Consider the following 27,900-nt stretch of genomic DNA (forward strand, 5'->3'; position numbering starts at 1 on the left):
AGAAGCGACTGAGGCGTCGGGACAGTGGGGCATAACCGAGAGCAAAACGCGAACCGAGACTTCAGCGCCGGTTTCTCGGGCCAGCCCACGCCTCCTGCCTCAGCTCAACGCCACTCCCTCCCCGCCAAGTGGCTCTCCGCTCTGGAGGCGGGACCGAGTTCTCCGGTGGCCCCTGGAGGCTCGGGCTGCGAGCTCTGGGAGGCTGGGAGGGGAGTGAGGGGAGGGGCGCTGACTGGGCAGTCCAAAGAGGAGGGGGCCTTTAATAGGCTCGCCCAGCGCCTGGCTTGCTGCGCTGCGAGTGGCTGCGGTTGCGAGAAGCCGCCCGGTACCTTCCGCTAGTTCTCGGCTGCAAATCTTCGTCCTTGCACTTGACAGCGATTGTACTTAAGATCCCAGGGCGCGCTTTGCTTGGAAAGGCACAGGTAGGAAGCGCGGGCTGCCGGGTGCACGCTCGCTGCTCTGGGAGGAGTCTCCCTCCCTTGGCTCTCCTTTCTGGGAACTGCCGGCTGTCCCGGAGCGTCGGCGGTTCCAGAGTGCGGGCTGCACAGAGACCGCGTCAGCGGCCGGAGAGCCCGGCCCAGCCCCTTCCCAGAGCGCGACGGTGCGCTGCCCGGCGCCATGCTTCTGCTGGGCATCCTAACCCTGGCTTTCGCCGGGCGAACCGCTGGAGGCTCTGAGCCAGAGCGGGAGGTAGTCGTTCCCATCCGACTGGACCCGGACATCAACGGCCGCCGCTACTACTGGGGGGGTCCCGAGGACTCCGGGGATCAGGGACTCATTTTTCAGATCACAGCATTTCAGGAGGACTTTTACCTACACCTGACGCCGGATGCTCAGTTCTTGGCACCCGCCTTCGCCACTGAGCATCTGGGCGTCCCCCTCCAGGGGCTCACCGGGGGCTCTTCAGACCTGCGACGCTGCTTCTATTCCGGGGACGTGAACGCCGAGCCGGACTCGTTCGCTGCTGTGAGCCTGTGCGGGGGGCTCCGCGGAGCCTTTGGCTACCGAGGCGCAGAGTATGTCATTAGCCCGCTGCCCAATGCTAGCGCGCCGGCGGCGCAGCGCAACAGCCAGGGCGCACACCTTCTCCAGCGCCGGGGTGTTCCGGGCGGGCCTTCTGGAGACCCCACCTCTCGCTGCGGGGTGGCCTCGGGCTGGAACCCCGCCATCCTGCGGGCCCTGGACCCTTACAAGCCGCGGCGGGTGGGCTTCGGAGAGAGTCGTAGCCGGCGCAGGTCTGGGCGCGCCAAGCGTTTCGTGTCTATCCCGCGGTACGTGGAGACGCTGGTGGTCGCGGACGAGTCAATGGTCAAGTTCCACGGCGCGGACCTGGAACATTATCTGCTGACGCTGCTGGCAACGGCGGCGCGACTCTACCGCCATCCCAGCATCCTCAACCCCATCAACATCGTTGTGGTCAAGGTGCTGCTTCTTAGAGATCGTGACTCCGGGCCCAAGGTCACCGGCAACGCGGCCCTGACGCTGCGCAACTTCTGTGCCTGGCAGAAAAAGCTGAACAAAGTGAGTGACAAGCACCCCGAGTACTGGGACACTGCCATCCTCTTCACCAGGCAGGTGAGTTGATCTGCCGTCACTTTGCACCCAGATAGTCCCGTTCTTCAGGGTCACCTCCCCTAGCGCTCCAAATCCCCTTTGTATCGTGCAATGCTTCCGAGTTTAAACCTCGTTGACCTCTTCCGACTCCAACTCTGGAGTTTCCAGGGGGAGCCCTCTCCTAGGCTCCGCGGAGCGGCGGCTCACGTGCATCTGGGCCATTGGAGGAGGGCCTGCGCTTTCCGAAGGTGTTGGCCTGGCGCAGCCAATCAGCGCCTCCTGGATCAGGCGCCGAGGGGCCGGAACCCAGGAAGTTGCCGCCCCGGAGCTGCAGTTTGTGTCCAAGACCGATAGGAGACGCTATGAGGATGGTGTTGGAGAGGGCGGGACCGCCCCTATTGTATGGGCGGCTGTCTTCTCGGACACCTCCTGAGGTCTCTTTTCAAGGGTTGTAGAACTGAAGGTGATCCAAGGTCAGCGCCTGCTACATTTCTCTCTGGTAACATGTTGTCCCCTCTCTGTACTGGGCCTGGAAAGCCTGGATTGGGGTGGAGGGAATCATTGAGAGATTTTGTGGGTTGCAGTGACAGGCCAGACTCAAGTACTGCGAGCATCCCTCCTTCACTGCTGCTTCTCCTACAGCCTTCTCGGCTGGGCATGGTCCAAGAGGCTTCTAGACCATTCTGAGCAGGCGGTGTAGTTAGGGCACCTATTTGGAGCTGAGACTGTTTCACTTGGAGTTTCAAGTGGAGTTTTACTTGGAGCTGAGTTGGGAAAATCTCTTCCAATTTTCCTGTATCCTTGCTGTCAGAGGGTGACCCGTTTGCCCAGATGTATACTACAGAGCAGAGCGGGCACGCTTGCTCCTGCTCCCAAGTCACCAGAATTCCTATGACCACACTTGACTTCAGGGCTCTAGCTTCTGCCCTTGCTGGGGTGGAAGTGGTGTGAGCTTAGTCAAGAGTATTTGGAGATTCCAGCCGTAGAGCTAGAAGGAAATTGAGTATTGGAATTAGAAAGATGGACCCAGCCCAGGAAGCAGCCCTGCCTTTTTCAAGGCCTTACCTGATATTCTATGTCAGAGAAGCTATAAATCTGCAAACATTTAGATTCACAGGTGTTGGAGTGATTGGGCACTGAGGAGTATTTGGATTCTTGAAATTTCTCAGATACAGGAGGCTGGGAGGAAGAGCCATCCAAGTGAGCCTCTTCTTCTGATTTGGGGGACTGTGACTTGAATCTGTGCCATGCTCTTTTTTTGGTTATTATCATAACCACAGCATTCTGGGGATGGTGTGGAATCCTTGGTTACCTCTGGGGCTCTAACTCTCCACTGTTTCCAAATGGTCACTCAAAGTTGGACTGGCGCACACAGGCTGGAGCTGGAGTCTTCCACAGTAACCCATTTGGCACGGCTAGTCCCTTCCTGGAGTCGAACTTCCTCCTTTCCCAGCCTTCTTCTCCTCCCACCACCTGGTTTCTCTAGGGAGTCTTTGGCCTGAGTCTGTTTCCTTGTGCTCATTCTTCCAACTGAGGTCTGTTGAGCTGCCACTGCCCAGCCTCTGCAAGCACTGCCTGAGTCATGGGGAAGCTGCAAAGGAGGTGGCTTTGACCTCTGCACACAGACCAGCTTGGCAGTTAGATTGCTGGGGCTTGAAAAAAAGCAAAGGCCAAGAACAGGATATCTTAATGGGCAAAGCAGCTGTTGCCCCATTCGCTACCTGGGCTGCCCCAGTGAAGGTCACTCACTGGCTCCAAAATAAAAGACCTCAGCCTCTGCAGCCTGGTGGTGAAGGCTGGCTTCTGGAGTCAGCCCTAGGAGGAGAACTCCTGCTGGGAATAGGGACCATGCCATCAGAAGGAGGCCGCCTTTTGAAGAAGAAGCAATCAAACAGCATGACAGCTTCTATTTCTCAGTGTTGTGTGCTCAACCCCCCGGGGGCTGTATTGTCCATGCATAATGGGTACAAGATGCATGACCACTGGATCAGAAGCAGTGATGTGCAAGATGTGACTTTTAGAAGCTGCCTTCCCCTTAGGTGCCTAGAGAGCAAAGCCAGAGAGTGAGGTTTCTGTGTTGTCAGGGCCGCCATCAAGGTATGTACTTTATGCTTCAGAGTAAACACCTCTTCCCCCCCTCCTCGGCAGCTCAGACTTCAGGGCCTACTGCATTCTGAGAGTCTCAGGATCTTCTCACTCGTGATCTCTCTGGGGGAAGGTACAGTATTTGATGAGAAAAGGAGGGAGTAGCTGCCCTTTCTAAGATTAGGCAGATGTGGTCTCCGGGAACCTTAACTGCCCGGAAGGGAGAATATAGTGGTTATACAACAAGTATTTTGACAATTTGAGGAGTTTACTTACAGATTCAGAATAAGTTCATGGAGAAAAGTGCACATCTGATTTTGCAAAGTGATTGGTCTCCAGGCTCATAACAGCAGGGTGAGGTCAGCACAGGACTGGAACCAGGATCTGTGAAGAACTAGAGCCAGAGTGTTTCTCATTTATTTCTGTGAGGAGAAAAGTTTCTTTGGCTTCTTTTGCATTGGACGGCAGGAGCCAGGTATTTAATGCTGAAACTTTGTAGGCCCTCCCTCATTCCCTGAGACTTCTCTGTCTTTAAGTCCAATAACGCTGCCGTTTGGGTAACCCTTTGTAGTAGAATGGCTTTCATTCATTTATTCGTACACTCTTTTAACACTTGTTGAGCACTATTTATTATTATTTCTAGGTACTACCCTGGGCTGTGGAGCTACAAATTATAATAAAATGTGGCCTCGGCCGGGCGCGGTGGCTCACGCCTGTAATCCCAGCACTGTGGGAGGCCAAGACAGGCGGATCATGAGGCCAAGAGATCAAGACCATCCTGGCCAACATGGTGAAACCCCGTCTCTACTAAATATACAAAAATTAGCTGGGCATGGTGGCGCACGCCTGTAGTCCCAGCTACTCAGGAGGCTGAGGCAGGAGAATCACTTGAACCCGGGAGGCGGAGGTTGCAGTGAGCCGAGATGATGCCACTGCACTCCAGCCTGGTGACAGAGTGAGGCTCTGTCTCAAAACAAACAAACAAACAAAATGTGGCCTCAGGTCCCCAGGAATTCACCATGTGATGGGGAGCTTATAAGACAACAGCTAATTTCAACAGGATGTGCTAAGTGCCAGACCAGCCCCGTTGGGGAGGAGGGGGGTTCTTCTGAATGCTGAAGCTAAGGAAGCGCTCCAAGGGACGGGAGCAGGACGGGCACTGGCTGCGGAGTGGGGACTGGGGAGGGGAGCTTGTTTTCTATGTAGTCAGATGCCCTGTCCTCCATTCCACTGTCTGCTTTGCTATCTGTGACCTTTTCTCCTTTGGACTGATTTTTTTTTTTTTTTTTTTTTTTTTTAGGACTTGTAGTTTATGGTTTTACTGTCTGTTTCTTCATTTCTTTCTTTCTTTTTTTTTTTTTTTGGGACTTGTATTTTATGGTTATTCTGTCTGCTTCTTCATTTATTTCTTTATGTTTTAGAGACAGGGTCTCGTTCTGTCACCCAGGCTGGGGTGCAGTGGTGCCATTAACTCACTGCAGCCTTTAACTCCTGGGGTCAAGTGATCCTCCCACCTCAGCCTCCTGAGTAGCTGGACTACAGGCCTGCGCTACCGTGCCCAGCTAATTTATTTGTGTAGAGACAGGGTCTCACTATGTTAACCAGGCTGATCTTGAACTCCTGGCCTCAAGAGATCCTCCTGCCTCAGCCTCCTAACGTTTTGGGATTACAGGTGTGAGCCACCATGCCTGGGCTCTGTAATACTCTTTGTGAGAAGACTTTTAACTACAAATTTCATTTTTAAAACATATATATTCAAGTTATTTTTCTTGAGTGAGCTTTGGTCATTTATATTTTTCAAGAAATTTTTCCATGTCATTTGAGTTGTGAATTCATTGACAAAAAGTTTGTTATAATATTGTCTACTATCTTTCCCGCCTCAGTCTCCCAAGTAGCTGGGACTACAGGCATGTGACTAATTAAAAAAATGCTGACTAATTTAAAAAAATTTCTTTTTTTGGAGATGAGGTCTTGCTATGTTGCTATGTTGCTATGTTGCCCAGGCTGGTCTCAAACTCCTGGGCTCAAGCGATTTGCTCGCCTTGGCCTCCCAAAGTGCTGAGATTACAGGCGTGAGCCACTGCGCCTGGTCTATTTTGTTTGTTTGTTTTTTTCCTGTTGCCTCTTCATATCATTTGACGCCACCTCTGTTTCTTCTCCTCTCACTCTTCTTCCATGCTCTCACCTTCCTCTCTTGGGACCATCCAGGCAGGATCTTTACAGTCTTTCTCTTCCCCCTTATTCTCTTCATTTGTACTCTGACTTTTCCCCTCTCACAACCCTGAGCTTGGTGCTATCTTCTTGTTTTGACCTTGAGCAGTACTGTGTTTCATTGGGGATGCCCCACACTGCTCAGAGCAGAACAGCATTCTAGAACCTCATGTGAAACAGATGCCAGTTCTTTTGGTGATAAAGCACTTGTCATCGGGCAGTGATATTTAGTGTTCAGATAAAAATAGTTAATAATGAAGTGATAATACGTATGTTACACATATCTCCCTATACAATAGAAAAGGATCATGATTTCATTAGGATCTTTCTTGAAGTCAGGCCTTGGAAGATATTAGGAGAGAGGTCATTGGTAGATTGAGTATCTAATAGTTTATTATTCTTGGCCACTAACTGGAAACGCAACACCATGCCTTCTGGGAGGGAGGAGGGAAGGAGTGGGAAGAGAGAGGGAGGAGTGGAATATGTTGGTTCCCTGTCGTGCAGGATGAGCGCTCTCTCTCTTTAGTTACATCAAATGAGTTCGCCTGATATTAATGTCAGCAGATGGGGCAGGAAGGTTGGAGGGAATCTTTTTCTTTTATTTTTAACCACTGGTCTAGTCAGAAAGGCAAGTGAGTTTTTCTCTTTCTTTAGGTCTTGCTCTCCTTCTGCCTTTGAACTTCTCTGTAGTTGTTTGCGTCCCCTCCCACCCCTGGAATTTCCCCCCCAACCTTTCCTTGACACCTTGACTCGATCACGTGGCATGATGGAAAGAACACAGGCTTGGAGTCAGGCAGAGCTGAGTATGAGTCCGGGGGCTTGAACTCTCTAGCAATGGACATTGCGTGAGTCAGCTATGTGCACTTAACTTTCCTCACTCTTAGAATGAGGATAATGATGATGACATGATACCTCACTTACGGGGGTGTTGCAAAGATAAGTGTTACTGAGTGGTCCAGAATAGGCCCCCAATTATGGTAGTTATTATCATCACTACCTTAGTAGTCACTCAGTACATGCTTCTTGTTGAATAATTAGCTATGGATCCCTTGCCAGACTCAAGTTTGGGATAGCCCTGATTTAAAGCATTCTGTCCCATTGTCCTTTCAAGTATGCTTAACATTTGGTCCTGTTTTTGTATGGAAGCTATGGACATCAGAATTTGCTAATCCCACTGATCTGTAAGCTCCTTTTAGGCCGGAACCTCTTTAGTCTTTGTAAGCCCCTTTGTGGATCCCTGCAAGTCGGCTGTTCAGTAGGTGATTTTGGAAGGAAGGTGCAGACAGAAGTGCAAGGGCTGCCTGTAGCTCTGGATGCTTAGGTAGCTCACCTCTCTTCCTGGGGATCATTCATCCAGCTTTTGAGGCGGTCAGCCTGCAGGGTTGGGAGAGGGAGTCTTAGATTCTTCTGGCATTTCATCTTGGCTCTTTGCCATGAAGTTTTTGCCCTGAAGAAAGGAGGGGCTCCAGAGAGGTGTGTGTTTAATCCACCTTGGAGACAGCAGACAGGGTGCATGGCAGGGCAGGGACGGGGTCAGTGTGTCAATGCAGGTGTGGGGCAAGGAGCCAGGGGCTTGTTCAACCAGCGAGGCGGGGCAGACAGTGCACTCAGAGCACTCTCGGCACTTAATCCTGCCTCTCCCTCTCCCCAGGCCTCTCCCCACTCAGTGTCAACCAGCACTTGTTTAAGCCATAGGGCGAGGCCTTCCATTCTTGGGGTGATATGCACCAGAGGCAGCAGGAAGTCATGGTGAGAGCTCAACCCTGCCGCTGTGCTGCCTGGACTTCAATCCTCACTCTGTCCCCTTCCTCTCTGTCTAACCTTGGGCTTACTGTGTGACCCTGGGCTAGTTACTTACCTTCTCTGGGTCTCTTCTGTGTGATGGGGCCTGATAATGGCATCTTCTTCCTAAAGCTGTGAGGATTAAATGAATGAAGGCAGATAAAGCTCTCGCGACAGTTTGGCACACAGTAGCCAGTCAGTAACTGTTAGCTATTATCACTCTACTTATAGGCACCCTCTCTTGAAGGGGTGATTTTTTTTTATAGAAGATTTAGCCTTCTTGCAAGCTTGGGGTCCCTCTTCTTGCTCATTGAGGTAATGATTGTTGTTTTGGTTACCTCACTCTCTTGCAGTAATACCATTTTGTACATCTGGAGGGATTTATATGCCAGTGGAATAGAATCTGCCAGTAGAAGTAACTAACATTCTTCGTCACATTGCCAAGGCACTGAATTGCTAGATTTTATTTCTTCTAGCAAAGCAAGGCCCTCCCATCCTTGGGGATTACAAACAGACATGGATTTTGGGCTGGACAAGGAAATACAGTGATGCGTGGCAGAGATTCAGATGGGAAACAAGTTAAAGGCACAGTAGTAATACTCGCGCAGGGTGCTTTTCACCAGTAATTATGGTCTCCTAACTAGTGCTGCATGATTTAGACCAAAGAACATAGCTTTGGATTTGGGACCTCATTCTTCGCTCAATAGCCACGGGGACTGGGGTGCATAATCTCAAGTCACTGAGCCTCAGTTTCCTCATCTGCAGCATGAGAGGACAGCCCTGAAGTCCTGTGAGTATAATACCTGGATGCTGTGATGTAGCCATGAAGATGAGCTCTGGCTCTCCTGCCTAGAACTTCAATGGAAGCAAAGTCGGCTACATGAGAACGCACATGTCTTCTGCCACATTAAAAATGTTAATGTGCGGCCAGGCTCAGTGGCTCATGCCTGTAATCCCAGCACTTTGGGAGGCTGGGGCGGGTGGATCACTTGAGGCCAGGAGTTCGAGACCAGCCTGGCCAACATGGTGAAACCCAGTATCTGCTAAAAATGCAAAAATTAGCCAGGCGTGGTGGCCCATGCCTATAATCCCAGCTGCTCGGGAGTCTGAGGCACGAGATGCTTGAACCCGGGAGGCGGAGGTTGCAGTGAGCTGTGATCACACGACTGTATTCCAGCCTGGGCAATAGAGTGAGACTCAGTCTCCAAAAAAAAAGTTAATGTGCTTGATTTTTGTGCATCCCTCTGTCTTTGTATTGCTGGAAAACATTGAGCATCTTGGCACATGCCTGGGAAATGAGAGGAGGTGGGAAGGAGGTTCACAGGGATGGCAGCTGGTGGGAATCGTGGTGGAGGTGTGTATGGAGTGACGCTGGTAAACAAGCCACTGCCAGGTGTTATCCTTGTTTACTTATTTAAGTTGTGGCTCCAATCCTAAATTATTTTATAAGAAGGGACAGTTAGAAAATAACAGTCCAGGAGGATTAGGTTCCTGGCCAAGATGATTCCGGGATCATCTGGAAAAGTGGCTGCAGCTACAAAGAAAAACAGCCAATTGCTGGGAATCGTGAGGCAGGTAGGGGCTGGGTTAGGAATACCTACACCTTCTGGGAGGAAGAAGGCAGAACAGCTTCTGTTTTTTGGAGGAAAGCACTTGAGCCGAAGAGGTTAAGGCAGTTTTAGTGCCTCTGAGTTCATTCCAGAAGGGTGGAGATTTTTGATGCCACAAATGAGGCACTGCTGGGTCCCTGTATAAGCACTCGTAGGCGTTCAAAGTGCAGAGGCCCAGCGGTTCTTCACTGAGTCCCTGCCGGGGTGGAGAGGAGGACAGGCAGAGCTTCTGACCCCATACAGCTGTGTCTTCCCACAGTGAAGACGCTGGTTACTGCAAGACGGCTGCTTCCAGAGCCACTCTTACCCTCAGGAAATTTGCCGGCTCTTTCCTTGTTCCTCTTGTTTGATCCAGGGAAACCGGGACTTCTTGATGGAAAGAACAGGTTGCTTCTGGCCAAGAAGGGCCTGCAGCTGCATGTCTTTGCTCCAGAGAAAATCCACCCTCCCTAGGAGGAAGGAGGCTTTTGGCTGTCAGGACTTCCCAGCCACAGAGGCGGCTGCAGGGTGGCTGAGTTCCAGACGCCCTCTAGATCCCAGTCTGAGCATTCAATCTGGTCTAGCAGTTTCTTTCTTTCTTTTTTAAATTTAAATTTTTGTAGAGATGGCGTCTTGTTACGCTGCCCAGGCTGGTCTTGACCTCCTGGCCTCAAGTCATCCTCCTGCCTTGGCCTCCCAAAGTGCTAGGATTACAGGCCCGAGCCACTGCGTCCTGCCTGGTCTAGGCATTTCTGAAGAGCGGGGCCGGGGAACAGGACTCTGAATCTCCACGTGGGTGACTTCCATTTTTCTGAGAACGAGTGCTGTCAACTACATGACTTGGGTCAGTAGACAAGATGTTCCTTGGGGTTCTAAAAATATGTCATTCTGTGAGTTCCCTTTATAACCTACAGGGCCAGAAGGGGCTGCATGCTCTGGGACTGGGGAAGGAGCAGAGGCTGAAAGCACTGGTTGATTCAGGCTCTAGTTGAAAGTTGGCCCATCCCCAGAGCAGGAAACCAAGGCCCCGAAGAGAGAGAGGACTTGGATAAAGTCACACGTCTACTTAGTGATGGGGCCAGGACCAGAATCTAGACTTCTTGATTCTTATTTCTGCGCCCTCTCCCTCTTACACAGGGAGCAGTGAGTGTGCAGGGCAGCCCAGGGGCAAGGGTAGGTGCCTGCCCCCACAGGCTGCAACTGCTAGGCTAGAATGTCCAGAGCCCCAGCCTTGCTGGGTCCTACACTACACCCATCCTACACCTACATCCTTCACTATGCCCTTGCAAGAGCCTTCATCCCTGCCCTCCTCATCTTGGCTCCCTTCCCCACAGTTCACACGCTGATCCATGTTCCTCAGCTGTCACATTCCCTAAACTGCTGGTCAGGTGAAGGTCCCTTCCCAAGTTTGTTTTTTTTTTCTGTTCTTTTTCTTTTTTTTTTTTGAGACAGAGTCTTGCTTTGTCACCCAGGCTGGAATGCAGTGGCGTGATCACGGGTCACTGTAGACTTACCCTCCCAGTCTCAAGTGATCCTCCTACCTCAGCCTCCTGAGTAGCTGGGATTACAGGTGTGCAACATCATGCCTGGCTAATTTTGTTTATATTTTGTAGAGATGGGGTCTCACCATGTTTCCCAGGCTGGTCTTGTGCTCCTGGACTCAAGTGATCTGCCTGCCTTGGCCTCCCAAAGTGCTGGGATTACAGGCATGAGCCACTGCGCCCAGGCCCCTCCCAAGTTTTGACAGTGGTTGTTTTCTAGGTTTCAGAGCTCTTGAGAAGGAAAACTTTCTGGGAGAGTGAGTCTTTGAAGAAAGAATATGGGAAGAGAAGGGCGTCTGAAGCCCTTCACGGGGCTCCTAGAAGTGGAATAGTGCTTCCAGCAAGCACAGGCGGCAGACCTGGCTGGGTGTGCAGGGCACACGTCACTGCCTCTGGTGCACCCGGGTTCAGGCTGGTCACCCTCGGCATAACTGTTCACTCATTAGGAGGTGTGACTATCAGCTGACCGTGGGAAGCCAAGTTTGACTGCTCAGGTGGTAAACCTCTGAGTGCTTTGGATTAAATTTTGCTGATTTTCTGTACTCTGACCGCTTTTCCTCCCATGCACCCTGGCTCCTGGCTCCCTGCGCTGTGCTGCTGCCCGCCTTGGCCCCTCGCCAGCCTGTACACAGATGCACATGCGGCCTCGCGTATACACGCACGGGCACGCAGACACGCACTTCTTTGCTTGTGGAAGGTGGCAGTAATAGTCATTATTTCAGTGGGATGTTGTGAGGATTAAGTAGGGCTGTGTGTGCAAAGTGCATGCACAATGTCAGCATTTAATTTATCATAGCCATGATGAACTATGGGCATGAGCCTAGTTCCCACCTGTGACACATAGATACAATAATATGTCTGCATCATAAGCCTATTGTGAGGATTAAATGAGGTGACACACATAGTAGCTTCCTGTGAAATGCAGAATGCCTTATGCGTTGAAGGCAGCAATGTCATGAGAGAACCAGCATCACTGATTGAACACACGTCTTCTTCTTTTTTGTTTTTGAGATGGAGTTTTGCTCTTGTCACCCAGGCTGGAGTGCAATGGTGTGATCTTGGCTCACTGCAACCTCTGCCTCCCAGGTTCAAGCAATTCTCCTGCCTCAGCCTCCCTAGTAGCTGGTATTACAGGCACCCGCCACCATGCTCAGCTAATTTTTGTATTTTTAGTAGAGATGGGGTTTCGCCATGTTGGCCAGGCTGGTCTCGAACTCCTGACTTCAGGTGATTTACCTGCCTTGGCCTCCTAAAGTGCTGGGATTACAGGTGTGGGCCACCGTGCCTGGCCCAACACACGTCTTTTTAAGAGGAGCAGAATGTACACAAGTGTCTTATCCTATTTTCAACTCTTGGGCTTTTAAGGTATCTGAATGTGTTTCTGGCCAACGGTGCTCAGTAAGTTCTTTGAGATATCCGCCCCAGAAGCCCTATCCTGCCTTTCTGTGTCTGCTGGGAATACTTCCTGTCAGGGTTTGCTGCTGGAGGCCCTAGGTTCTGCGGCCAAGTTAAGCTTCAGTACAAAACGAAGGACCTTCCTGCTTAGGTGGCCATCTCTCTATTTCATGTATCTTTCTTCCTAGCAGCCACTGAGCCTGTGTCCCCATGAGCTTCTGTAGCCAGTGAAACTGTGTCTGGATGGGGTCTTGGGTCCGCCTGAATGCTTCCTCCCAGCCTAAGGCAGCCAAATCACTGGCATGGGTGGGTCCTTGGCCGGCAGCCCTCTGGCTGAGAATATGAACTTAATTCATAGTTGGCCAAAAGGCAGCACAGCAAAGACTGAGGCTGCTCGAAGCTGCCTCTGGGTGGGAATGGGACTGGCTCCCTCCCTGTTGCCTCGGCGAGCCTCGCTTGGCTATGGGAGTCACTGTTTTTCTGGTCTGGAGGGCCGTCTCTCTATAAAGTAGTGGCCCTTGTAGTTTAATTTTGTACCTCCTAATTTCCTCCCAGAGGACCTCCCTGCACAGGGTTTTGGTGAAGCCACAGAGCTCTTCTTGGGTTTCCTCCGTCAGCCTGGGTTGATTCTGTGAACAGCCCCACAACCTCCCAGGAAGAAGAGCCCAGCTGGAAGGTGCTGGGCCTGGTGAGGTTGGAATGAGATGAGCTGGAATGTCCCATAGGATGTCCTTTCTTCCCTTCAGGTCCCTTCTGTCACTGTCTCTAACTTCGGGCTGGCTTCTGCTTCTCCCCCACCCGGCAGGACCTGTGCGGAGCCACCACCTGTGACACCCTGGGCATGGCTGATGTTGGCACCATGTGTGACCCCAAGAGAAGCTGCTCTGTCATTGAGGACGATGGGCTTCCATCAGCCTTCACCACTGCCCACGAGCTGGGTAAGGCTGGATAAGCTCCTCCTGGGGTCTTCTGGGTTTGCCTGGGGCGCCCTGGAGGGTGGGAGACATGTGTCTTTGCCCCCTTGTGTTCTGAAGCCTTAGGACCCGTTCTTAGAGCACAGTGAGCCTTAGCAGCAGCTTTGTACTTTTTCCGATTGCCCAAGCCCTGCTGGCCAGTGACGTGGTTTGAGCCCCTTGGCAGAGTGTCTCAGCACTTAGGCACTGTGGGGACACCATGTCATCAACAAGGAGGTACACTCTGTTGTCAGGGAGCCCACAGCCTGATGGAGGGGACAGAAAACACAAGAACATGATCTTGAGGACATTTGAAAGCAGTCTATCAATAGGTGGCAATGACCAGCCTGAAAACCTCTGATATGGGCTTTCTAGTTCCCCTGCCCCATACCTCCCTCCAACCCCCATGTCCTTCCTCCTGCCCTCTCAGTCCTCTTGCCTTACCCCACAGGCCATGTGTTCAACATGCCCCATGACAATGTGAAAGTCTGTGAGGAGGTGTTTGGGAAGCTCCGAGCCAACCACATGATGTCCCCGACCCTCATCCAGATCGACCGCGCCAATCCCTGGTCAGCCTGCAGTGCTGCCATCATCACCGACTTCCTGGACAGTGGGCACGGTAAGCCAGGACGACGGGAGGGCAATGAGGCCACCTTGGAGGAGGCTTTGCTGCTGCCCCTGGTGGAGGTGCTCACTTCTCCGTCCTCTGTACCTTAGGTGTGTGTGCCCCCTCGGAGCCAGGCTCTGACATGAGTGCATTCCTGTTGCCCTTGGTTCATTCTCCCCTTACCATTCAGATTCTGGGCTAGCCAAACCTCATCTTCCCAGCTCAGCCTAACGAACACCCTCGGCTCTCTGCAGGTGACTGCCTCCTGGACCAACCCAGCAAGCCCATCTCCCTGCCCGAGGATCTGCCGGGCGCCAGCTACACCCTGAGCCAGCAGTGCGAGCTTGCTTTTGGCGTGGGCTCCAAGCCCTGTCCTTACATGCAGTACTGCACCAAGCTGTGGTGCACCGGGAAGGCCAAGGGACAGATGGTGTGCCAGACCCGCCACTTCCCCTGGGCCGATGGCACCAGCTGTGGCGAGGGCAAGTTCTGCCTCAAAGGGGCCTGCGTGGAGAGACACAACCTCAACAAGCACAGGGTGAGTGAGTGCTGGAGCTGCGCTCGGGGACTGCTGGGAGGAGGGACGGAGACCCGGGGGCCTCCCCTGCCCTTGGTCTTCACCAGGAAGGTGCCTATCACAGACTGGCCATGGGACCATCACTGTTGCATTGCTGAGCTGTGCCTTCACTGCCCTCTATATAGTCCTATCCCCTTCTTGACTCTAAGACTGGAGAGAAAAGCTATGGCAGATCAGAGGACTTGGTGAGGCCTCAGACACATGGGGAAAAGCCTTCAACAGGAGGTGGGGTCTCAGCCCTGAGCTCCGGGCCTCGTCCTACCTGGGGAGGAGCTCTGGGCTCAAAGCTGAACACCTAGAGTTAGGAGTGGCTCACTCGCTGGCTCCTCCCTTCCTTCTCTCATCCACTCTTTCCCAGTGTGTTCCACACCCAGGGAGCTGGGGACCATGCGCAGGAACAGGGCTCAGAGCTGCAATGAAGCAAAGCCCTGGGCAAGCTTCGGGAATTGGCTGCATTCTGAACCAAGCTTCCATTTCTGTTGCAATTGCTGTTTTTCTTCAGCAGAAACATAGTTGAATAATACTTGTTTTCCCTCCTGATAAATAGGAATAGCAACCAAACAAGAACACATTCAGAATGCCAAATATTCTCTGAATATAATAACTTTATCTTCTTCAGGTCTTGTTTTGGGGGTAGGAGAGGGATTTGTACTTTTCTGGGCAGGAATAAGAGGTCTGTTCTCCTCCCGGATCCTGGAGCTGACTGTCCCTTCCCATCCCCTGTTCTCAGCTTGGGGAGGACTTGCCTCTGGGCACAGAGGCAGTGTCACAAAAAAGCATCCACCAAGCACATTATCAATTGCCCTGAGATGAGTATGGCACAGAATTATTTAAAATGTTTTTCTGTGTTCTGGGGATACATACCTAATTAAACCTTCAACTGTTTGCTAGGCAACAACACACTGTGTTCAGGGAACTGTGTAAGATACTGCCGTGGTCAGAAAAAGAAATAAAACACAGGCCATGCCTCAGAGAGCTCACAGTCAAGTGGGGAAGCTCGAAATGTAGCTGTGATACAAGACACAGAGAGGCACATGTTATGCGGAAGGACAGAAGGATGGAAATGTGTCACAGGAGAACCAGGGTCAAGAGATTGATGATGAGAGGGGACTGAGAAAACTTGGAGGAGGAGGTTGGATTTGAAGAGAGCCTGAGGGATAAGTAGGATCCCTGTAGGCAGAAACAGAGCAAGGCAGGGAGGCGGGCAGTCCTGGGCAGGTTGGAGTGAGCTGCAGGGCTGTGTAGATGAGGGCTCTATGGGAACCGTCTTCAGAAAGGTCATTTGGGGCCAGACAGCAGCCACCTTGATTGCCAGGCACTAGAAGTTCCTGAGGACAGGCAATATATGGCCAGTACCTCCTCCTGAGAAGATGAGGCTGGAGGATGCAGAGACAAGTTGAGATAATATTGGATAGAGAAAATGCAGTCTGAGAAGCACCATCTTTCCACACTTTCTGGAATTCTGTCTATGATCAGGCAAGATCTACCTCCTCAACCTCTTTTCTAAACAATCGCTTGGCCACCTTGTTTTAACTGAAACTTTCCAGGAAACCTTCATGGAAGTCATTGCCCTCATTGGCCGAGGTCAGATCATAAAGCATGTCTTACAAATCACTGCAGCTCCCACAGATCTGTTTCAGGAATCCCATTCTGACCACCAAGGCCCTATCTTCCCAGATTACTCCCTCTGGGTTTTGGATTCCAACAATTCCTCAATCCCATCTGGGCCTACAATCTATTGCTACAGCAACCTTCCCATCATGCCTCACCCTTCTTGTGCCCTCACGTCCTCCTTGGTGAGCTGAAATTCCATGGTCCATTTTTGAAATCACTCCCTCGCATACACTCTTGACTCCCTTGCCCCTGTCTCTCTGCACCAAATTCACTTGGATAAGCCACCACGTGGGTTGAATCCAACTCACTCACCTTTCAATTGTGCTTGCACAGGTGACTATGGTTGGAGAAAAACATGCAATTGTGCTCACTGGTCTCAGTTTAAATTCATGATCTGAGCTGGGCACAGTGACCCCCACTTGTAATCTCAGCACTTTGGGAGGCTGAGGCGAGAGGATCCCTTGAGCCCTGGAGTTTGAGACCAGCCTGGGCAACATGGCAAAACCCCATCTCTACGAAAAATACAAAAATTAGTGGGGTGTGGTGGCAGATGCTTGTAGTTCCAGCTACTCAGGAGGGGAGGCTGAGGCAGAAGGATCACTTGGACACGGGAGGCAGAGGTTGCATTGAGCCATGATCACGCCACTGCACTACAGCCCGGGTGACACAGTGAGATCCCATCTCAAGGAAAAAAAAAAAAAGAAAGAAAAAAGTAAAATAAATTGATGACCTGGAAATTTAGGTGGGCCCATAATGCGGTCCAGGAGTCATATGTTTCATTTCCCCAGTTGGCCTACTCTCCCAACCTCCTGAACCATTAGTTCACACCCACCATCACCTCTCTCCTCCCATTACCAACTCTTTCTTCCTCCTTTTCAACTTTCACCGATGACCTTTCTTCTCATTTCCTGAAGAGGGAAAAAAAATCAAGTAATCAGAAGGGAACTTCCACCCACCCCCCGACCTGCTTCTGCACCTGTTGTCCACTGTCCCCCTTTACAGTGGCTGGATTGTCCCTGCTCTGATCTGAGACCACGCTGTGTGCTTTGCACAGGAACCCCATCCCCTCTCACTTGTTAAGGACGTCGCTGATCAATTCTCTCTCTCCTGCAGTGCCAGTATTTCCCAATCTTGAGCTGAATCATGCCTTTTAGAATACAAACCTGTTGTAATTTCTCCCACCTGAAATGAAACTTTTTATGATCCCACTTCCTTTGCGGTCTGTTTCTCTGACTCCCTTCACAGCAAGTTCCCGGAAGGAGTTGTACAAGTATGCTGTCTCCAATTCCATCTTCCCACTTTTCTCTGCTGTGCATTCCAAATAGGCTTTGACTGCCATCATTTCTCCAAAGCAACTCTTATTAAGGCTACCAAATGGCCTGACACTATGAAGGTCAGTGACTGTTACCTTTCCTCCCATCACCCAGCTGGCTAGCAGCATTTTTGGCAACCTAGAGCTCTGGCCCCTGGAACAGGGTCTCCACTGCTTCTTGGTTGTCCTCCTCCTCACACTGCCCCTCCCCTTCTCATTACCTTTACTGCTTCTTCCTTGTACTCTCATTTTCTTTTCTTTTTTTCTTTTTTTTTAATGTTTTTTTTTTTTTTTGAGACAGAGTTTCGCTCTCGTCACCCAGGCTGGAGGACAGTGGCGTGATCTTGGCTTACTGCAACCTCCACCTCCCGGGTTCAAGCAATTCTCCTGCCTCAGCCTCCCCAGTAGCTGGGATTACAGGTGCCCACCACCATGCCTGGCTAATTTTTGTATTTTTCGTAGAGACAGGGTTTCACCATGTTGGTCAGGCTGGTCTCGAACTCCTGACCTCAGGTGATCTGCCCACCTCGGCCTCCCAAGTGTTGGGATTACAGGTGTGAGCCACCGCGCCTGGCCTGTACTCTCATTTTCTTAAGTTTGGAGTGCTTTGGCACTCAGTCCTTTCCCTCTTCACCATCCACACTCAATCTCTTTGCTGATTCATCTAGACCATGACTTTAAATACCATTTAGAGCTTGAAGACTCCCAAATTTGCATCTTCAGTCCAGGCCTCACTCCTGACCTGCAGACTTGCATCTCTAAGGGAATCTGGACGTGTCCATTGGACACCTGATTAGCATCTTATACGTGTGTCTGTGAGACTGAGCTCCTGGTCATCTCCCCTGAAGCTGCGATGGCAACTCCACATTCTGGTTGCTCAAGCTGAAACCCTGTTTCTCTCACATGCTTCACACCCTGTATCTCCACGTCCCTGTGGACACTATCTTCAAGGCAGATCCAGGGTCATTTCTCACCACTTCATCTGCTCTCACCCTGGTCCCAGCCACCACCCCCTGTCCCCTGGATTAATACAGTTGCCTCTAACTGGTCTCCCTGCTTCTGATCTTACTCCTTACAGATGATTCCCCCCGTGGCAGCTCTTTTGGAATGCACCTTAGGTTATGCCACTTCTCTGCTCGGCACCTTTTAGGGGCTTTGCCCCAGCTCCCATTTCTTGCTGCCTTGTTGGCCCTGGTGACACTGGCGTACTTCAGGCTCATCCCCCCTCAGGGCCTGTGCACTTGCTCCCTCTGCTTGGAATGCCCTTTCCCTGATGTCTGCCTGGCTTACGCCACCTGTACTTCCTTCAGGCACAAGACGGGCCCCCATAATCCAGAGCAGCCCTTCCCAACTCCTCCCTACCACCTGCTATGAAGCCCACCCAACACTCTGTGTTCACGGATTCATTTTTATTGTCTGTCTCCCCACTAGGGAGTAATTGCTCTGAGGGCAGGTACTTCCACAAGTGTTTGGTGAAGGAATGAGTGAATGGCACAGGGCAGGAGCACAGTGAACGTTTTTTGTTCGATTAGGAAGCAATGATACCAAATAAAAACAAGTAGCATTGTCTCAGGAGCTGCAGGAACAGTGCTATGTGCTGAAGAAGAATTGGAGATCTTGAGGCCTAGGCACACTCTTTAGTCTTCCAGTGGCCATTGTGGCTTTTGAGGGGGCAGCTTCCGGGGTATGATGGGGACAACACGCACAGTGCGAGGCTCTGGGGAGTGAGTATGAGGAAAGAGCAAACGTGGGTGACGCTGTCAGGGAGTGAAAGGATGGAATGAGGTGAGGCGCTAGTTTGAGTAGTTTGAGGCCAAAGCAGGGTGGAAAGACGGTGGTGGTGGTTGTTTTTTATAGGATCAAACAGATTTTGAGAAAATGAAACAAGAGCTATCTGACAAAAGGGTAGATTGAATAAATATGCTGGATATGTACACAGGTTAAAGTGTTTCCATTACATGCAGCCAGTTCCTGCTTAGTTCCATGTGAGTTAGGCACTGTGTGGGATGGTCGGTGGCGGAGTTTTAATTCCAGGCGAGTACAGCAGCCGGGCTGCTTCCTCTATTGCTCAACTGATGTGTGTTCAGAGGATCCAAACTCATTTCACTGTCATTCTAAGGAAAACATCATGGACACTGTAAATTTTATTCTCTTTTTACCCTGTTAAAAAAAACTAAAAAAAAAAAAAAAATCTAAAAAAAAAAAAGCCCTCCAAAACACTGCACAATTCACTCCAAAGCTAAATCGAGTTTTAGGATTGCTTAATAGTGTCTTATCTTTATCTCTTCTTAAAAGAAACTTTAGAATGGTTCACGGTGAAACTTTCTCAAATACAGCCCCTGATCGAGGTTAAGATCAGTTTGGTCTGGCGTTGTCTGAATTATAGAACACTAAGAAATAAAAACATTCACGTCTATGGTGACATTTTTTATCTGCAAGGCTGGGGGTGGCCCTGCCTTAGGGTTGCCTATGAATGCACCGACAACAAATCAAGGGAATCTTTTCTGTTTTTTCCTTTTGTTCCCGGCAAGCTGTGAGATAAGAGGACTCTCTGAACTTCTGCTGGGGCCAGCGTGGTGCTGGGAATTTTCATGTCTGTTAGGCCACTTCTGTTATCCACCTGACATCAGGCCCGAGTATTAGTATTATCAAACCCATTTTTGCAAGTGAAGCACCGGAAAGCTAAGGAGGGTTTGCCGTTGCTCAAGCCCACTAGGGTGGTGTAGTGTGGGCAGAGTCTATCGAAACACGTCTGGCCGGGCGCGGTAGCTCACGCCTGTAATCCCAGCACTTTGGGAGGCTGAGAAGGGCGGATCAGTCGAGTTTGGGAGTTTGAGACCAGCCTGGCCAACATGGTGAAACCTCGTCTCTATTAAAAATACAAAATAATTAGCCGGGCATGGTGGCAGGCACCTGTAATCCCAGCTACTCGGGAGGCTGAGGCTGGAGAATCACTTGAACCTGGGAGGCGGAGGTTGCAGTGAGCCAATATTGCGCCATTGCACTCCAGCCTTGGCAAAAGAGGGAGACTCCACCTCAACAACAACAACAACAAAAAACAAAAGGAAAACACATCTCACATCTGCTTCACTCTACCGCCCAAAGAGGCCTCTCTTTTGCATGGCCTTCTTTGCACCTGGGAGCAGTTGCTGTTTGCTAATTAGTTGGTTGGAATGTTGGGTGGGCTTGGTGTACACTGGCCATTTGCTTATTGTTTTTTCCTTCATGATACAACATTAATTTCATTCCAGGAAGGTGGGATGAGAACTTGGAGGCTGTACAGTGTAGTTTTCTATGGGCTGAGGGGCTGGGTGTGGCACCTGGATCCGCCAAGGAGTATAATAGACTCTTCCTCACAGGTGGATGGTTCCTGGGCCAAATGGGAGCCCTATGGCCCCTGCTCACGCACATGTGGTGGGGGCGTGCAGCTGGCCAGGAGGCAGTGCACCAACCCCACCCCTGCCAACGGGGGCAAGTACTGCGAGGGAGTGAGGGTGAAATACCGATCCTGCAACCTGGAGCCCTGCCCCAGCTCAGGTGAGGTGGGGAGAGCAGTGGTGGCCTGGGCCCAGGGGAGGTGAGGCTGGAGGTCCCCCCCACCCCACCCCTATTCCATGTAATGCATGGCCTCCAGGTAACTGGGTATACAGGTAATTCAGGTAGTCTAATATTTCTATCATGGATTCCTGCTGGTGACAAAGGGACTGCAGTCAAGATTCCAACCTTCAGGACAAAGCCTGGAAGTGGAGAGGTGCAGATTCTTCTTGGGATCATTCCTCTTTCCACTCACCTTTGGCAAGGGTGTTTCTTTCTGGATGCTTAGCCTGGGAGACTAAATGGATCAGGGGAATGATACACTAGAAGTCCTCTTATCTGAGGCCTGTCCAGCCCATCTTTGTAAGCAGGAGTCCAGAGCCCAAGAACTTGATGGGGAAAACAAAATTACATCTCTATTTTTATTAATGTTTCTATCTAACATTTAGTATTTCTTTCAGAGAGAAATTAGTATTTTTTTAACTACCTTTCCATCTAAAATTTAGTATTTCTTTCAGTTAGACAACAAAACTGCAATAGTAGTAGAAGTACCTGTGACTTTGTCATCAATAGGAACCATGGATATTTTCACATGACATTTTGGTTGTTGCAGAATTTTCAAAATGCTGTTTAAGCTCATCCTTACTTCAGAATTATAGTAGTTATCAGGTTCATTACTGAATCATATATATATATATATATATATATTTTTTTTTTTTTTTTTTTTTTTTTTTGAGGCAGCATCTCACTCACTCTGTTGCCCAGGCTGGAGTGCAGTGGCGCGATCTCGGCTCACTGCAACCTCCACTTCCCAGTTTCAAGCTATTCTCCCTCCTCAGCCTCCCGAACAGCTGGGATTACAGGTGCCTGCCACCATGCCCGGCTAACTTTTGTATTTTTAGTACAGATGGGGTTTCACCATGTTCGTGAGGCTGGTCTTGAACCCCTGACCTCTGGTGATCTGCCCGCCTCGGCCTCCCGAAGTGCTGGGATTACAGGCATGAGCCACTGTGCCCGGCCCTGAATCATATTTAATGCATTAACAAAAAAACATATATATCACAGACTTGTTTCAAAATATATCGATAGTTGTATAGCAAATGTAACTGGTGTTGTCGTTAATCTATATACTTTACTTTATGCACTGAGTTACATTATTCTGAAAATAGTTTGCAACCTAGAGGGAGTTTGAGGCTGGGTTACTGGAGAAGGTGGTGCATAGCTCAGAGGATGTGTTTTCATCTGCGCCCTGGGTCCTTTGGGCCCAGCCTGCTTTAGTGCTTTGAGATGGGGGGAGGTTGCAGCTTCGGTGATGAGGGTGGGAAGGGCTACGAGAGCCACGGCAGGCTGGGAGAGAGGCTTGTCCTTTGCGCTGGCCTTGTCCCTTCCCCTCAACTTCTTTCTTATGCTTCTCCCTCCCTAGCCTCTGGAAAGAGCTTCCGGGAGGAGCAGTGTGAGGCTTTCAATGGCTACAACCACAGCACCAACCGGCTCACTCTGGCCGTGGCATGGGTGCCCAAGTACTCAGGTGTGTCTCCCCGGGACAAGTGCAAGCTCATCTGCCGAGCCAATGGCACTGGCTACTTCTATGTGCTGGCACCCAAGGTGAGTGAGCCTGGGGCCTGAGAACAAAGTAGGGACCAAGTCTTCGGGGGAGCATCAGCTGAGCTGCCCTGCTCTTCCTTGTTTTTCCCCTTCTGGGGTGCTGCAGGTGGTGGACGGCACGCTGTGCTCTCCTGACTCCACCTCCGTCTGTGTCCAAGGCAAGTGCATCAAGGCTGGCTGTGATGGGAACCTGGGCTCCAAGAAGAGATTCGACAAGTGTGGGGTGTGTGGGGGAGACAATAAGAGCTGCAAGAAGGTGACAGGACTCTTCACCAAGCCCATGTGAGTTCTGGGCCCTGGAAGGTCCTGCCAGGGAGCAAAGGGAGGGAGGTGGAGTTTCCCAGGGTATTGGAAGCTTGGGTTAGATTGGGGTAAATGTCAGATCCAGCCAGTACCCTTGCTGCAGAGGCCACCCGTACCCTTTTAGGGCTGCTAGTCCTTCACTCACTCATTCATTCATTCATTCATTCATTCATCCTTTCAGCAAGCAAAGACGAATGCTGGGGGAAGACCCACTTAACAGGAGATGGTCTTCAGGAAGGTGGGCAGAGTTGTTAGGGTCTGTATAGTGTTCTAGAGTAGGACCGACCGGATTCAGATTGCAGTTACCCATTTTCTGGATGACCTTGGGCAAGTGAACTCAATCTCCAGGTCTCTAGATGTCCCCACTTGTAAAGTGGGTATAATACTAATATATTTCATGTGTGCTCTTGTGAGGAATAAGGGAGTTAGTCCAAATAACATGGTTAGCGTCGTACCTTCACGTTGATGAGGCTGAACGTGACAGCTGCCAGCTTCTCCCTGGGCTTGAGGCCCCGACCTTGGGGATCGGACTGAGGTGAGAATGGCAATAAACTGCCAAGAGACAGCAAGTGAGCAGCTGGGACTGAAGGAGTCTTCACGTCTGGGGCAATCCCTGGGCATCCAGTCCCAACTCCAGAATCTGGGCCTCCAGCTTGAGCTTCCTGAGGTCAAACACATGCTCTTTGGAAAGCCCTGATCCACGTTCTGGAAGAAGAGGGGGCAGGCAGGGCACCTGAGGTCCCAGTTGGGGGTGGGGGCTGTGGTTGGCTCAGAAAATTTGGGAGCCCAGGTGCTGGTGATGGAAAGGCCTAGATGGCTGTCCTGGAGCCTTGATTGTGCCCCTGGACACGACACCCTCTCCTGAGCCCCTGGGTGGTGATGCAAAGGGAGGATGCCTAGCCCTGTCTCTGGGAGCTCGGGCACCAGGGACGGATGGCATTCCAGGCTGTGCTTTGCAGGGACCTGTGGTGGGGAGGCCCACGTGGGGAGTGGGAGGTACATACCCCAGGCTTGCCTCACTTGTTAAATGGCAGATGTTCCTTTCACAGCCTGTTGGAGCTGGAAGGAGCCTTAGAAATCATTTAGCTTAACCTACTCATTATGCAGATGAGGACACCAGAACCCAGAGATACTGGCTTGCTTAAAATTGCCAGGAGTTGGCGTGTGAGCCAGGCTGGATCTGCGTCCCTGCCTCCAGGGCCAGTGTCCTCTCACTGCATTGAGCTCTGAGCCTCAGGCTCCGGGATGGTGGACTTACTCCCCCACCCCACCCCTCGTCCTCCTCCTCCTCCTCCTTGTCCTCATGGCAGATGTCTACACATCCTTGATATGTGCTAGGCATCATGCTACATGCTTTATGTGCTTTGGTGGACTCAGTCCTCCCTGCAATTCAGTGAGGTGTGTGGAATTCTGAGCTCCACTTTACAGGTGAGGATGTGGAGGCTTGGAGAAGTTCAGCAACTTTCCAGCACCAGTCGCCGAGGGGCAGGGACCTCTCTGACTCCAAAACCTGTGCTTTTACTCCCATGCCAGAATTCACCGAAAGCTAGGTTTACTGAGGAAAACGGATCCTGGAGCGTGAGGTCCTTAGGTCCAGGCTTCTGTCTAATGCACAACCCCCCTTTCCCACTCCAGGCATGGCTACAATTTCGTGGTGGCCATCCCCGCAGGCGCCTCAAGCATCGACATCCGCCAGCGCGGCTACAAGGGGCTGATTGGGGATGACAACTACCTGGCTCTGAAGAACAGCCAAGGCAAGTACCTGCTCAACGGGCACTTCGTGGTGTCGGCAGTGGAGCGGGACCTGGTGGTGAAGGGCAGCCTGCTGCGGTACAGCGGCACGGGCACAGCGGTGGAGAGCCTGCAGGCCTCCCGGCCCATCCTGGAGCCTCTGACCGTGGAGGTCCTCTCCGTGGGGAAGATGACACCGCCCCGGGTCCGCTACTCCTTCTATCTGCCCAAAGAGCCTCGGGAGGACAAGTCCTCTCATCCCAAGGACCCCCGGGGACCCTCTGTCTTGCACAACAGCGTCCTTAGCCTCTCCAACCAGGTGGAGCAGCCGGACGACAGGCCCCCTGCACGCTGGGTGGCCGGCAGCTGGGGGCCGTGCTCTGCGAGCTGCGGCAGCGGCTTGCAGAAGCGGGCGGTGGACTGCCGGGGCTCCCCGGGGCAGCGCACGGTCCCTGCCTGTGATGCAGCCCATCGGCCCTTGGAGACACAAGCCTGCGGGGAGCCCTGCCCCACCTGGGAGCTCAGCGCCTGGTCACCCTGCTCCAAGAGCTGCGGCCGGGGATTTAAGAGGCGCCCACTCAAGTGCGTGGGCCACGGAGGCCGGCTGCTGGCCCGGGACCAGTGCAACCTGCGCCGCAAGCCCCAGGAGCTGGACTTCTGCGTCTTGAGGCCGTGCTGAGTGGGGTCATCACTTTCTCCCCCTCACTCTCCACCCCACTGATGTGCCAGCGTTCTGCCAGCTGGAGTAGCGGGCAGAGGATGGTGGCCAGGGGTTCACGCCACGATGTCACCCACATCCAGGGACAAGGACCATGGGCTGGGGCGAGAGGTTCCCTCCTCCTCCCTGGACTGGGCAGAGGAAAGCCCAGGAACTCCCGCACAGTCTACCTCAGGCCCCGCTCCTCGGGCCGGTTGCGGGGAGAGGCTTTGAGGTGCAGGGCAGAAGGTGCTGAGGCCCAGTTTCCAAGGGTCTTGGAGGATGGGCACCTTCCAGGCAGAACTTCAGGGACCCCGGCCCCCGGAACGGAGGCCACAGGCTGCTGGAAGAGCCATGTCCCAGCAGCTTGGCACCCTCAGGTGGCCCCATGGGCTCTAAGCCGTGTCTGAACGAGGCAGGGTTTTCACGGTGCTTTTAGCCCACTTTCCTTTTTGAACTGACATGGACTAAGCAATAAAAGCTGGCTGGGGCTGGGCAGAAGCCGCGGGGAGAGTGAGGTTAGGGCCCCTGGAGCCTGGCACTCCACCTTGGAAGACGTGGACGTGCACAGGGAGTCCTGAGGTTTCTCATCCTGCACTCTTGGCCCTCCCCTAAAGAAGCAGCCTCTCCTTCCTCTGATGTGCAGGGTGTAGGACTAGTGGTAGGGCTGCCACGGAAGCGTCCTCTGAGGCTCCTGCAGGTAGGGGGAAAGTCAGTAGGGAGCCTGCTGTCTTCTTCAAGATGGAGCCGGCCATTACAGAAAGATGTTGACATTTGCTAGGGGCGATGGAGTCTGTGGCTGATGCAGGGAGTTTTCGGAAAGTTCTGGAGGGTTCTGCTGTCATTGGACTGGGGTTGGTGCTGAGCTCTGGGCCTGGCTTTGGGGGATGTCACCCTGGGATAGGGAGGAGGAGGCTTCAGTTCTGATGGCTTCCTTCTCCAGAGAGGCACATATATGCAGGCTGACATCAGAGGGTCTGTGTTGCCTCAGACAGCCCTGACAGTGGCCACAGTCCTGTACCCATTGTGAGGGGGTGGGGCGTGCCTAGGAGGGCTAGGTGCTGAATACCTATGTGCCTATAAACTCGTCTTCATTCCAAACAGCTACTGCTGTCTGCCCTGGGCACGTCATGTTGCATCCTAGGCCTTAGCTTCTCCACTGTTTGCTACCTCAGATTATGCCCTCTGGGAACCCAGCCGTATCCCTCCCCTAGGACAGTGGTGACCTGGTCCTTCCACCACACTCAGTCTTTGGAGACTGAGCTGCCCAGCCACAGAAATGAGGGTGTGGTGCGTGGCTTCCTGCTCCCCACAGCCCAGCCCCCTGCTGGGGCTCCAAAGTCGAAGATAGGGCCTCTTCTGACTCCTTGGGAGTAGGTTTCAGGAGGCACCAAGAATCAATGACTGACCCAGGGGGCCTGGCAGCCGCTAGTATGAACTGCTGGAGACCTGTCTATCTTATAGACATGTCAGGAAAATAGAAACAGGCATCTTCTCTAGCTCCAAGTGGGGAGATATTTTGGGGTTACAGCTTCTTTGGCTAAGCAGGGTGTTTCTTGAAGGTTCAGATGCCCCACTGTGTACATGGGATATTCTGCTTTGGAGTGTAGGTGATGAATCCAGGACCTCAGTGGAGAATTTTATTGAGCTAAGATCAAAGCATGTGTCTTTCTGGGAGAGAAGAGTTCAGTTCTTTTATGTGGGTTTCCCTAATAGTCAGAATCCACAAACCAACTAGCCAGCCAGCCAAGCCTCTGCGATGATGTTCTCATCCGGTCTAACGCTGGGCTGGAAACCTTGGACAGAGTTCATGCAGGGGCAGAGGGGGTGCCAGTCTCTGAGGCAGGGCTGCAGTCACCCCTGAAGAACTAAGTGAAGAGGAACCCCTCTGTGCCAGTGACCACTGTGGGGCTACAGGGACAAAAAGGACCAGGGTACCAAGCAGAAGCAGATCCTTGCTAGCTGACGACAGCACTGCGCCCTGTGCTTGGTGCATTCCCTCCTTGAGGAGGAGAGGGTGGCATGGGGGCTGTGCGGGATGGCAGGGGGATTGGGTGGGTGGGAAGAGAGGTGCCATCTGTAGGAGACTGGCCTCCAGTAGAGAGCAGCTTTTGCCATCAGTCACTTTACAAACCGTTTCAAGGAAGGACAACCACTCTGGCTCCTGACACAAGCAAGGCCTCAGTGCTTTTATCTGTTGTGGTGTTTTTTCTTTTTTCTTCTTTCCCCTTTTAAAAGACGCATGACCAAGACAACCTAGGGAGTTTGTCTTGCTTGCCTTTGACTGTTTCCTTAATCCAACCATGCTCTCGAGGGCTGAGCAGAGACTAGACTCAAGGCACAGGTTTCTGGTGATGGAGTAAAGTTACAGCGGTATCTCATGTCTACACAAGAAGAGGAACATTCTGAAAGCTCCAACAACTTCTTGGGGGGGATGGACCAATACGGCTTTGGGCTCAGGATTCCCTAGCCTCCTCTGCCCATCGCGTGCACTGATTGGAGGAGTCTGGCCCAAACACTCTCATATGAACCTTGACATTCTGGAGTGGGGTGTGGCAGGAGCTGATGACAGTTTGAGGGACTTGAGTGTCCCTAGCCTGGCAGTTGGCTCCCAGAAGCACTAGACACTGACACTCATTGGTAGACCCTCCCTCCCCGCCGTTGTGTTTGGTTCTTTTGCATTCCATGTACTGCAGAAGGATGGAAGGACCTGGGTGCTGGCTGGGCTGTGTATACTGTGTATACAGGGGAGCTGGCTGCTCAGGTGACCACAGCCTTCTCCTAATAAAGCTGTAAGTATTTAAAACCTG

The 27,900-nt window shown here is 51.9% G+C and overlaps 1 protein-coding gene across 1 annotated transcript; it reads left to right on the forward strand.

Moving 5' to 3' along the window:
* The first annotated feature begins 149 nt into the window (after positions 1–149).
* Positions 150–27,900, forward strand: ADAMTS15 (ADAM metallopeptidase with thrombospondin type 1 motif 15). The gene is made up of 8 exons (XM_002833637.6): positions 150–1,575; positions 12,963–13,095; positions 13,562–13,729; positions 13,972–14,255; positions 20,580–20,757; positions 22,178–22,359; positions 22,466–22,641; positions 24,298–27,900. The coding sequence occupies exons 1-8, from the start codon at positions 619–621 to the stop codon at positions 25,070–25,072; spliced, it is 2,853 nt and encodes a 950-aa protein (XP_002833683.1). The 5' UTR covers positions 150–618; the 3' UTR covers positions 25,073–27,900.

This window comes from Pongo abelii, chromosome 9, assembly GCF_028885655.2.
Source record: "Pongo abelii isolate AG06213 chromosome 9, NHGRI_mPonAbe1-v2.0_pri, whole genome shotgun sequence".
NCBI lineage: Eukaryota > Metazoa > Chordata > Mammalia > Primates > Hominidae > Pongo > Pongo abelii.

What these genes read in the sequence shown, in the direction of transcription:
- ADAMTS15 (XM_002833637.6), top strand. Translation starts at nt 619, where the DNA reads ATGCTTCTGCTGGGCATCCTAACCCTGGCTTTCGCCGGGCGAACCGCT. An exon ending in CCATCCTCTTCACCAGGCAG is followed by an intron (nt 1,576 to 12,962) that starts GTGAGTTGATCT and finishes CCCACCCGGCAG; the next exon opens with GACCTGTGCGGAGCCACCAC. An exon ending in CACCACTGCCCACGAGCTGG is followed by an intron (nt 13,096 to 13,561) that starts GTAAGGCTGGAT and finishes CTTACCCCACAG; the next exon opens with GCCATGTGTTCAACATGCCC.